Below are 12,525 nucleotides of genomic sequence, written 5' to 3'. Positions count from 1 at the left end.
CAATTTCCAAAATTGTACCAGAAAACCTTTCTCATAACAGGAGCTGAACCCAGGTAACCTGGGTGAAAACCAGGGATCTTAAGTGCTAGACCATATGGAACAATTGCTTGACTGGCTTCTTTCCTATTTCGGTCTGTTCTTGAAACCAATCATCAGTGATTAAGTAATTAAGCTTTTGGAGACCACGCTTCACCCCCCACCCCCCCAACCGTGCACCCGTGTATAACATTATACCTCAATATCAATATCAACTGGTCTGTTTGGTCTTATTGAACACAAAAAATGTCAGATTAGCCAGGAGTGTGTAAAAGAAGACACCACTGGTCCCAAACACGCTAAAGTGCATCTGCATCTGCACAAAAATCAAGATGGGGCCATTCTTTACCCATGAGCTGTCTACCAAAAACGAGGCCTATGAGTGCATACTGCTTATGATGGATGATAGGGGGGGCTAAAGTTGTTTTACGTCCCATGAGGTGAGACACTCTGTCCTACATTTTGAAACCAGTTCAACATACATACTATAAGTTTAATTCTAAATAAGTGAATAAAACATGATTGTGGGTAGAGATGGAACAGAGAGGAGGAGGGAGATTATTGTTAGCTCTGGATTTCCCCTCAATCTGTCAATTCCAACATTGCGTCGTTTCTTTTGAAAGCGTCCATCTGCTGTGTGGTTGCTTAGTGTGGTAGAGGGCAGAGGGCAGCCAACTTGATCAGCTGCAGCAACAATCCAAGATAAAGGCGAGCCACGGGGACTCGCCAGCGTGTTTCTATACCACAGCTGTATAAATAACCTACAGTACATGTACAAGTGCAGTGCAGGGTAAAAAAATGTATGTATGACTTTCGAGTTCTATTTTGTCCCAGCTGGTTTGGTTAAAGATCTAAATACCGTTTTTGTTGGCAATCATTCTATTTTATTTCTATTTACCTGTCTTTTTCAGGGTTCTCCTAACAGTCGTGGCCGCTCTTTCATCATATTCCATTCATTTACTGCTCAAGTCTTCTGGTATTGTAGGTATGTAACATGTTTGCAGAAGAAAAATCACCTTTAAAGTCCTACTATGAATCCTGTTTGTATTGGTTTAAGGTCTGACGATCCAGCAAGGACTTTTGAGCTACTGTTAAATATTTAGAAGACAGTAATAGACTCAACTGGTAGTGTGCAAATTATTAACCAATATAGGCAGCATTCCGTAACAGTGATATGGAGAAATACTCAATAGCTAGGTAACAAGTTAATTGCAAATATAGCTGCAATGATTTATCATTAAGAAAAAAACAATTACAGACAGGGTTGAACCAAAATCTCTGCTCAAGCTTTGCAGGGATCATTTTTCTACATGAAAATGATGTTACTGCAATTGCATGCACCACTATGAATAGAAATAAATTGGCATGATGATAGCGAGCTTGGAAAAAAGTTGGAGAATGTCCAAAGTCCAAATTATCATTTCACACTTTCACACAAGGAAAGGTAAAGTACAAATTTGTACTGAAACAGCACGTCTACCTTTGTAAGCACAAGTTAATGTTTTAATGTTAGCTAATTCCACAAAGCCTACCATCGCTAGTTGGGAGTTATTATAATGCAAGTGGTCAAGGATAGACCTAGCCTCAATTGCGCTTTCAATCGCTTTAGTGAACAATCAGAACACAAACAATGTGTATAAATAAAAAGCACATTCATACATGAGCTGCCGATGGCCACAACTCATGGCAAATCACTCAACACTTGTTTAACAGCCAGCCAACGCTACACTTATATTCACTCATATTCACCCACGTCGGTCACCAGGCCCGGCCTCACCTTGTAATACCATACACACTTAAAGTCACAGATGCTACAGTGGAACATGAGAAAGGTGACCCCAAGTGAAAAAACAATAATACCTGCACCTCACATGTGCATGTTATTTTGTTGAACAATGCAAAATCAATTTGATCCAATTACTCGATTAATCGAGGGGATAATCAACAGCGTACTTGACTCTAAAAAATGTAACCCTAGTTCAAACCATCTAAAAATAAGACTGGTACAGTACAGTACTAAAATATCTAGCTTTCTATCCATCTATCTTATGGATAGCTACCATGGGTATTCCACTGGATTAAATAAATAAAGCGGAACTTTTCTACATGCTTCAAGGTATCCGTGCTTATGAGCAGCTAGGCTACAGGGCTTTTGGCACCCCGGGGAAGATGGCGGCAGGTATCGCCATCACGCTGCAAAACATTGGAGGTGAGCGCGCATATACATTCATTCACATACACATCTCCTAATAACTGTGATTTTTCTGGTACAGTATGCAGAGATTTCTTCTGCCTGTGCAATCCTCTCCCTGTGAAATCAAACGGTGTGTTTCTCTCTTTCACAGCAATGTCCAGTTATCTTTACATCGTCAAATATGAGTTTCCGCTGGTCATTCAGGCCTTCCTTAAAGTGGATAAACCAGCAGGGTGAGTAATCCGTCCATGACATTAAATCGTTAATTCCCAATTTGTAGTAGCAGGGCTAAACAGCACCTACAGTGACTTGCATTTATCAGGTGGGAAGCAATACATGCCTCATTTGTATTCATTTACACCTGCCCTTTGAGAAACTCCTGGTATTGGAGCCAGCAGACATTTCATTAGGTACGTTCATCCATCCATTTACAACACTGCTTATCCTGTTAAGGGTTGCAAGCTGCTGGGGCCTATGCCAGCTTACTTTGGGCAAAAGGGAAACTACACCCTGAACTGTTCACCAGTCAGTCACAGGGCACATAAAGAGATGGACACCCATTCAAATTTACATTCATACTGGCACTGAGTGGGAACTGAACTCACACAGAAGTCGGGCAAATGTACCACTGCAGCTTCAGCGACTCATTAAATAGCAAAACACTACATACACAATATACATACATAACAGTACCCAAAATAGGCACTATAATTGTTTCAGAAATAGGTAGAGCGATGTGTAGTTATACGCCGACCTATTCTTGATTCGCTATAAATTCAATTACACATTTTTTTGTGGTTGCTCTGCTCTTAAAAAGCCACAAGATTGTGTCATCTCATTGCGTCGGGTTAAGATCCGGAGACATCTCACTGTCATGCCAGTAGAACATGCAGCGTACAGCTGTGATAGTAACCCCGGAGGAGGAGAGCAGCATGGCCAAACCGGGGGAAAGTCTCACACAAAAACACTCGAGTACAAATGGAAACGGTAGGACGTCTCTGGTGTGCAGGTGGCCGCGGGGACAAACAACACTCACTTTTCCTTGCGAGCTGGAGTGTGATGTTAGCCCCTCACCCCTTCACTCTTAACCCACTTAAAGGAGACGTAAAGTGTTCCTCAGTAGTGGTTGAATTGACCGTTCAGAATTCAGCGCAGTTGATTGTCTGCCCAAAAATGTGGATTGTCCTTTGTAACCTGAATATAAAAATGGCTGGGCACTTAACTGTTCAATAACAGTTTCAAATGTGTCATCGATATGTAGGAAGTATGTGAAATTCTCTGGCTCAAACAAAGTTCATCTGACATGTCATATCTCCAGAACCGTAACAGATACAGAGCAGAATGCACACAATATCTAAGTTTATAACCACTTGTAATCAAATTGAAACAAATTGATCATCAAATTAATCTGCAACTGCTTTGTATTTTGATACTAAATCGTTTAGAGCAATTGTTTAATTTAAATTGTCCAAATCCTCAGCATTTCAGCCTCTCAACAGTAAATTTTCTCAGATTTCTGTAGTCCTCCATGAAAACAGACTGTTATCGTTGCAAACGTCTGCTTTTAGTTTGGAAAATAATAATCAACAGTTTTGCCAATTTTCTGACATGTTACAGGACCAAACCAGTAATTGAACCATAATCAATTTATGCCTGTGCATTTTCAGCTCTGTCAATTTGAAATAACGCCCTTGTTTTTAATAGCGATGTAAATTAAAACAAAATGTAATTCATTGATTAATTGTAAAATAATCCGTAGATTAATCGATTATTAAAATTATCGTTAGTTGCAGCCTTAGCTATATCTCAAGAACTCCAATACCCAACTTAATTTTCAACTTCAGTATGTAAACAGCTTAAAATCAATGCATTCAAAGTTATAAATGGAAAAAGAAAATAAAAAAAAAAATTTCCTTGGGGTTTTTGGACCGCCATCTTGGAATTTTATGTCGCCAGTGGTATTGTTTTGAAAAGAGTTCAAATTGAAGATTGTATGTAATGTATCAAATGTCATGCTTGTGTCATGAATGCTTCTTGCTACAGTATATTTGCAACGATCTGCTCTATTCATGGCGCAACCCCCGCAAGCAGCAATGTTTTGCACCATACCACAATGGCATAGAAACAAGAGTTCAGAATATTCCCAGAGATTCTCCCAGCCTATAAAAATAATGACTCGATTGATGAAGGATACTTGGTCAAATGCTCATCCAAGTGGCTAAAGAAGGTAAAGAAGCAACTAGAAGTTGTCACCTTTCAACAAAAAGGAATCAAATGAAGACTGTTGTTTTTCTGTCACAGTCAAAAATCAAAGACTGTTATACACGATGTCCACAATATTTTCTGTTAAACTATAAGCTGCTTCTTTTTTGAAGATTGATTTCGTAGTTTCCAAATTAAAATCACATCTTCAGTGATTTTCAGCTGAAGTCGATTTTTCTCCAGCCCAATTAACCTCGGGCACGTGTATTTATGCGTCGCTGGCAAACTGCTCGGCATGTCTGTGTTCCTTGATTGGCAGATGTGTTTTTGCTTATGCATCTGTGCCTTTATAAAAGACTACAGATTTGTGTGTGTGTGTGTCTGTGGTAAGCAGGGAAAGATTGTGTCCCTGGACCAGATGGCCCGAGGGCAGGGTGACAACAGGATAGATGAGCCTCTTCTTTTTTTTTCGTACATTGTGTGTGTGTGTGCGTGCAAGTGCGAGACAGCTACAAAGAGGTTTGTGTGTATCTATGCAATTTTCCCACTTGATAGAAGAGAAGAAGTGAATCACCCTGACTAAAAATAGCTCCTTGTTTTGGCTGTAGCGTGGCACATTGTGTCACGGTCATGTTTTGCAAAACTTCTCCCCGTGAGTCAGAATCTTGTTTCTCACAGTGACACATAATAGTGTCATTCGTTGACCATATACAGGTATGACCAAATATCATGCAGACATATATCAAAATGATGACTTATTTATGTTTTACCTGTGTCAGGAATTCAGTTAGTCAGTTAAATGGTGTCAATTAATAGCATGAATGTGTTGAAACCTTCGAAAGGTAGTGTATATTCAGTGTATACTTTGTGATATTCCCTCTCTTTGAAAATGACTTCTTTTTTTTAAATTAATGGATGCATTCAGTTGTTAATTGTTACCATGTAGTAGCAGATACAACAGACACGCAACAATTCCGATTCCATGTATTGGTATTTACTGCACCCCTATATCTGACCCCCTTGTACTCATTCTCATATGTTGTCTTCTACAGTATGTTTATATAACCACACTTGTGTTTTTCTGCCTCTCTGCAGTGAATGGTACTTGAACGGCAACTACCTTGTGATCATTGTATCCATCGCCGTGATTTTGCCACTGGCACTCATGAAGCAGCTTGGTGAGTCTAACCATCGTTAAGTAACCTAAAATCTATTAGCAAATACTAACGAGGTGGGACGGGATATATGATAGGAAGGAAGTATTGGGGCCTCACAGTTGTATGAACACTTTAATGCGACTGTGTAAATATTTTTGTCTGCAAGAACTAGTGCATTAACTGAAAACAGGGTTACAGCTTTTGATTGTGGATATTGTCATTTATTCAAGTCATTTCATTGTCAGGGCACTGAATCAATCACAGCTGGACCGCTCGGTTGTCTTAGAAGACGTTTTTGCCTTTCATCTGAGTAGGCTGCATCATTTCATGTAACAAGGCTTGCTTGGGAATGCACAAGCTAAGTTGCACTCTTTTGAGGACAAACATGATATTAAATATTCCTGACAGAGAAGACAGATGTTTTAAACGCCGTCCTTTCAAAAGACTCAATGATTTTACAGCACTCGAACTTTATTCATTTTCGTACAATGATGAAGAGCCTGTCTACAAAGGAGCGCAAAGCGGTGCAGTTAGAGTCAATAATGAGCTCCTACTCTCAGCAAATCAAATCAGTAGGGAATCTAATATTAGATTATCTTCACTGTCAGGCGGCCAGGGAGCATATTATATTTTCAGAGGAACTTATCAAGTCGACCCGAGTACATTCCATGACACTAATTGAGGTCCACATTTCATTAGGAAATCATTCCGATGACATTTATTTGTGGTTTTCTCCAGGTATCCCACACATTCCATAAACATGCATCTACCGAAAGCTCTAAATCAGGGGTGTCGAACTCCGGTCCTCGAGGGCCGCTGTCCTGCCTTTTTTTCCATCTCTTCCTGCTGCAACACACCCGTTTCAAATGATCAGATCATCAGCAAGTTCTGCAGGATTCTGATCTTGATCCCGATCGTTTGAATCAAGTGTGTTGGACGAGGAAACCTCCAAGACATGCAGGAGACTGGAGTTTGACACCCCTGCTCTAAATCGTCCTTGGTGTACACGGCTGGTGACAAGTTCAGGGTGTAACCTGCCCCTTACCCTTTGTCAGCTTGGATAGACTCAAGATGACCAATGACCCTTAAGATAAATGCTATAAAAAAATGTACAACTTTTGTGGTGCAGGCTAATGAACTTCTTTGTTTCAGGATATTTGGGATACACCAGTGGCTTCTCCTTGAGCTGCATGGTGTTCTTCCTCATCGCGGTAAGTCTTGTCAGACATTTGGTGTCTTAAAGCAAAAACATAAACATAATCACAACGGATGAGTGAGTACACGCTGATACACTGTGATCAGCTTGTGATAAGATTGGCACTCTCACCTTTCCACCGGTTTTCGTATTCTCTTTGCGTGCTGCTGTTCCAGGCTATGCTGATTGTCCGACTTTCACTGACCTACTTTTGGCTGTGCGAGCACTAATCCATATATTTTTCTCTCTCTCTCTCTCTCTCTCTCTCTCTCTCTCTTTCTTTTGGGATATACAGTTTCCTCGATATACTAACTGCATCTTTAGAGTTCATGCAAGTCTACTTTGCACCTCTGCAGGTCATTTACAAGAAGTTCAACGTCCCTTGTCCATTCGTGGACTTTGCCATCAACGGCACTGCCGGCGGCCTCCTGAACATCACGGATCCCGGTGGGGCGGACGACCTCTCCTGCGTTCCCAAAATGGCCAACCTCAACTCTCAAGTAAGGTTCAGGCATGCCACTCCTCCCGACTGCCACTGAGAGCCACCCAGCATGCTGCCAGTGACAGATCACAGTCCAAGCATGGTCACGCTTGGCTTGAAGCACTCTATCACACCCTTTGTGAGATTGAGGCATTTACCAAACTAATGATAGACAGACAGGTTCGGATATCAAAATTGGTCAGTGACCTCTCAACTGAAGACTTTTAATCGTGTGCTAAGTGAGCACAGACAAGAGACCAAAGAGTTATGTTTAGACAAGGGTTTGAATGACTAAAGATTTTTTGTGGTTGACTAATGTGATCAAAAAGTTGAGTCAAAGTTGATTAATTGATGACGGAGACATTTTTTGTGGCACAAACCGGTTTGACTTAAAGACATAGTTTGGCGGCCCGCACGGGAACAAATAAAAAACAAAGGATTAAAAATACAATACGATGCGGTTTTTGTAATTAGTTTTCTGTTCAACAAGATGGCCGGTCGGACCTTGTGTTCCATTGCATGGAGTGTTGTAAGATGAGGCATCGTAGCCAGGTTCCCAAAAATTTAGTACTACTCTGTTTTGCTCTTTCTATTTCACTTGTGCTTTTATAATTGAGGATGGATTTGCATATTTTGCAAGTGAATCTGCTGCCGGTCTCATTGCGGTAAAATATTTCTAACATACTTGTAGCATGTCTCAGCCGTACCAGTGTAACGACATTTTATAAAGCGACACAAGCGTCGAGATGTTGGTGCGTGTTGCGATATAAATACATTTCTCGTTATTACACGGCTGTTGCCTGTGCATTTTTGGACATAGCATCTTGGCTAACTGTTATTCTCATCCACTAACTGCTTATTTTCGAATTTTGAGCGTTCAATGTCGATGTAGAGAAGGCAAGTCGACTCACTGACAACTCGACTAATCGGTTCTACCCCTAGTTTAGACAGGAGTTAGGCCGGTTACTCAAAATTGGGGGAAAGACGTCTGGGATGGCGCTGCTGTATCCATGGTGACCTTTTGGGGTTCATTTTCAGACTGCCTACACCATCCCCATCCTGGCCTTTGCCTTTGTGTGCCACCCTGAGGTGCTGCCCATCTACACAGAGCTACGCAAGTATGTGCTTATCATGGAAAGAAAGCTCCTGCTTCCTTGTTGGACAAATAATCTGCTGCCTAGCAAACAAGAGGGCTACAATGTCAACTTTGTGTTTGGCTGATCCCCTCGCACTTTGGGTTTTTTTTGGAGGGGGGGAAATGTTTTGGCACTCCTTGAATGACCGAGCATGTTGTTTGTGTTAATGTCCGCTTCAAAACACTGTTGCTTCCTACAATTACTGAGTTACAGTGGGACCTCCAAAGTTGAATTCTACAAGAATGCATTTCGACGGAAAATATTGCTCAAAATTTAAACAAAACACGAATTTCAAACAATTAAAAAAAAAAAAAAAGTTCAAATAAAAGTATATAATCATCATATGCTTTTATTTGAACTTATTATTTTTTTTTTTATTTCTCTTGATACTTGTACGGCAGGAAGGAATGTTAAAATATTTCTTACAACATTACCTGAGCAGTTAACTAAGGTTTTACGATAATGACAGTTTGACACTGGAAAAAATTGCTCAGCTTGAACTCTATTCCAGCTGGTTTAGGGTCAAAGGGAGAAGAATGAACCCAAACCCAAACCCAGTCAGTAACACAAAATAATTCACTTTATATTATTTACTGTGGGAGTATTTATTTTGAAATTGGAAGTCAAGCATTATAGTAGATCGTCCATTAATTTAGGAGGTTCCACTGTATGAATCCAAAGGCTGCAAAGGCTGCCAGTAAAACTAAAACACTAACTACTTATATGTTTCGATAACGTGTGTGTTTGTGTATGTGTATGATATCACATGGCTATATTTTCATATTTCAGCCCCAACAAGAAAAAGATGCAGCATGTGGCCAACATGTCCATTGCAGTCATGTACGTCATGTATTTCCTGGCTGCTCTCTTTGGATACTTGACTTTCTATGGTGAGGAATATTACTACCTCTTCCCACTAGAATATTCACTGAGGTTTTCTGCATTTCACCATTTGGATGGTTAATTTTTGCTTGAGTGTTTTAAATTGAATTGCTGCTCATACATTTGGTCAATTTATGACAGATCCCACATACAGCATTTGGGGGGTTATGGATGGCACAGTGCATAAGAATACGCATGCTCAGTCACTGCCATGGTTACGTTTTTCAATTTGTTATTCTTGTATATTTACGCAGGATGTTTTTCATGTTTTCTTGTTAATGAGAACTGAGTACCCCTGCTGTAGAAACAAAAAAAGCAAAAAAAGTACAGTCCTGTAATGTTTAAGGCATGCATCATTGCCATCTAGTGGACATGCAGTAAGAAAAAAAAAAGTTTGACGTATCATCCATCCATTAACCAAACCACTTATCCTCTTCCAAATCAGTGAACGTATAGAAAGTTAAGGCCCACAGCCTGTTTTTTTATTCGGCCTGCCGAGCATTTACATGATCAAAAGTCCTGTAATGTTTGCTACATTAATTTAGCCATTTTAGAAAAATGCTGATGAAAATGTATTGTGATAAGTAACTGTGATACAAATGACACTGTAAATATTACAACAAAGTTGTTTGATTTGGTATCTTTTACATCTAAAAACCCTTTAAAAATCAAATGTATCCCTTGAAGCTCAAAGGTTTTCTTTAAGTGATTGTCTTTCAGTTATTTTGAAAATATGTATGTGTGGTGTCATCCTTGGGCCTTTCATCATGCAGGTGAAGTGGAGGCCGAGCTGCTTCACACCTACAGTCGCATTGACCCGTATGACTCGCTGATTTTGTGTGTGCGCGTCGCCGTGCTCACTGCTGTCACACTCACTGTGCCCATCGTGCTCTTTCCCGTAAGTACAAATGATAATTAACACACTGGCAGTGTCAGATTACAGGTTACTGTCATCCCCAGTTATAATTGACACCCCGCTTAAAAGGGGTTTGTAATTGCAAATAGATGCCACAAGAGGGCAGCAATGTACTTAAACAAAGAGGACCATGAATTACCAACTCTATGCATCCAGAAAGTACACGATGACAAATCCATATATTCATTAGTTAATTTATTCAACACCAACAAAATCACTTTCACATACTGGCCTAAATAACGCGTGGCCGCAAACTGAAGTGACATCGCACATGTGAAAACAAACTGTGCACTCACACTTTACACAAAAGGTATTAATTTACAAACATGAAGAAATGTCAGGGAATACAGGCAAATTGTAATGGTAAAGTACTTTGTGGGCTAGTTAGTAGCTACATCGGAGGAGAAGCAGAAACTTAGGTTCAGGTTTATCATGAAGGTGTAAGAGCAAGGTCTGACACAAACCTAACAACAACACTAAGATTCCACCAGATGGCGTCAAAGTAAGACATTTAGCCGTAGCGGGAAAAACAGCAAACAGGCATGATTGTCAGTGAATAACAGAGGATAGGTTCCCCCCCATAATTCACTGTAGTAGCAACTTTTGCTATACGGTATGTCGTGTCTCCTGTCATCAGGTACGAAGGGCCATCCAGCAGATGATGTTCCCAAACAAGACCTTCAACTGGCCACGCCACATTGCCATAGCGTTCACCCTCCTCACATTTATTAACCTGCTGGTCATCTTTGCCCCAAATATCCTGGGCATCTTTGGGATCATAGGTATGCACACAATCTATAGGAAAACACCATATTCCCAATTTTAAAATTAATTTACAACTTATGATTTGCGTGTGTGTGTTTCCAGGAGCTACATCTGCACCTTGTCTTATCTTCATCTTCCCTGCTGTCTTCTACATTCGTATTGTACCCAAAGAAGAGGAGCCACTGCGCTCAACCCCTAAAATCTTGGTGAGAAGTGAACTCCAGTGACACAAATACTGGGGCTCCGTATGGTACACAAAAAAAAACACGGAGGTCAGGAGGCTGCGATGACCACACCGCAACCTTCGCGTTTTTCTGCTGTAAAGTGTCGACTTGGCCTTGTGTTTTGGATCATTGTCGTGTTTGGAAGTCCAAGTGCGCACGATGCGCAGCTTCCGGCCTGATGAATTCAACCTGTCCTCCAATATTTTCTAATAACATGCTGCAGTCATCTTGACATCCATTTGTACATATTCCCTCCTTGTGCCGTTGTACGTTAATGTCACAAAGCATCAGAGATCCACCTCCGTTGTTTACAGTCGTGATGGTCTACTTTTTTTTCCTAAGCCTAATTGACTTCTCTGTAATCATAGTGCCTATGGTTGTGACCATTAAGTTAAATGTTGGTCATGACTCATGTCACTCCAAATGACTTCTCAAGTATTAACAGTCACACTGACACTCTTTGAAAGAATTAAAAGATAAATGACGGTTGTACAGTAAAAACCCCTTCCTTCGTGGTTTCCAGGTTCGCAGTCCCATTTTTTTTTTTTTTTTTATGTACAGTGTTTTGGCGGATGAAATGATGAATGATGCCTAACAGCAGGGGTCTTCAATCCTGCTCCTCGAGGGCTGGCGCCCTGCCTGTTTTGCATCTCTTTCTGCTGCAACATCGTTATCCATTTTCTGCAGACCTTGCTGATCATCCGATCATTTGAATCAGGTGTGTTGCAGCAGGGAGAGATGGAAAACAGGCAGGCAACGGGCCCTCGAGGAACAGGATTGAAGACGCCTGCCTTAAAGTAAAACAAGTTAGTTAGAAAAGTTAGAAAATAAGTTAGAAAATAAAGGTCCAACATTTTAGCAAATAAAATCATTGACCTTTACATACAGAAAATAGCTCTATTTTGGTCTAACTCTCAATTGTATTGGGTGTAATTTTACTATTTACCACTAGATGGCAGCACACTTACTTAGTTTGAATAATAAATTCCAAAGAATAAAACAGGAAGTACGATATTTCAGCACAGAAAATTTTTGTTGAAAATTATGGAATCATCTGCTGTAATCCTGTTTTTTACACCTACAGAAAGCAACGGCTTTAGGGTAATTTTATCATGTACATCTTTGGGTGTTATTATTGTAAGACGATACATTTTTTAGTTTGTAAAACTAGGATTTGTTTACTTTACACGCCTTGAGGGATCGGTACACTGTTACACAGTAAAAAAAAAATTTGTTATCATTGCTCTTCATTTCCCTCAATATACTGTGTGTGTGTGTTTAAATGCCTTAGTATTATTTTAAAAGTATGTTTAAGGACCTTTTAAAAAAAAGTGCAG

General features: G+C 40.2%; 1 protein-coding gene across 2 annotated transcripts in view; it reads left to right on the top strand.

The window, feature by feature from the left end:
* Positions 1-12,525, top strand: part of LOC147142042 (sodium-coupled neutral amino acid transporter 3-like) — a 40,599-nt gene that overhangs the window by 24,043 nt on the left and 4,031 nt on the right. For both annotated transcript variants that reach the window (XM_086041927.1, XM_086041926.1), the window contains 11 exons: positions 948-1,021; positions 2,153-2,245; positions 2,382-2,463; positions 5,528-5,610; positions 6,742-6,800; positions 7,141-7,284; positions 8,304-8,383; positions 9,191-9,291; positions 10,057-10,181; positions 10,837-10,981; positions 11,067-11,170. In XM_086041927.1, the coding sequence (XP_085898053.1) occupies positions 948-1,021; positions 2,153-2,245; positions 2,382-2,463; positions 5,528-5,610; positions 6,742-6,800; positions 7,141-7,284; positions 8,304-8,383; positions 9,191-9,291; positions 10,057-10,181; positions 10,837-10,981; positions 11,067-11,170 (1,090 nt within the window). The remainder of the gene's footprint in view (positions 1-947; positions 1,022-2,152; positions 2,246-2,381; positions 2,464-5,527; positions 5,611-6,741; positions 6,801-7,140; positions 7,285-8,303; positions 8,384-9,190; positions 9,292-10,056; positions 10,182-10,836; positions 10,982-11,066; positions 11,171-12,525) is intronic.

The sequence above is a fragment of the Filicampus tigris genome, chromosome 9 (genome assembly GCF_054856515.1).
Source record: "Filicampus tigris isolate MCC_2025a chromosome 9, RoL_Ftig_1.0, whole genome shotgun sequence".
In the NCBI taxonomy this organism is placed as follows: domain Eukaryota; kingdom Metazoa; phylum Chordata; class Actinopteri; order Syngnathiformes; family Syngnathidae; genus Filicampus; species Filicampus tigris.
Note: the sequence above shows the minus strand (reverse complement) of the source record. Positions and strands in the feature narration are given on the sequence as shown.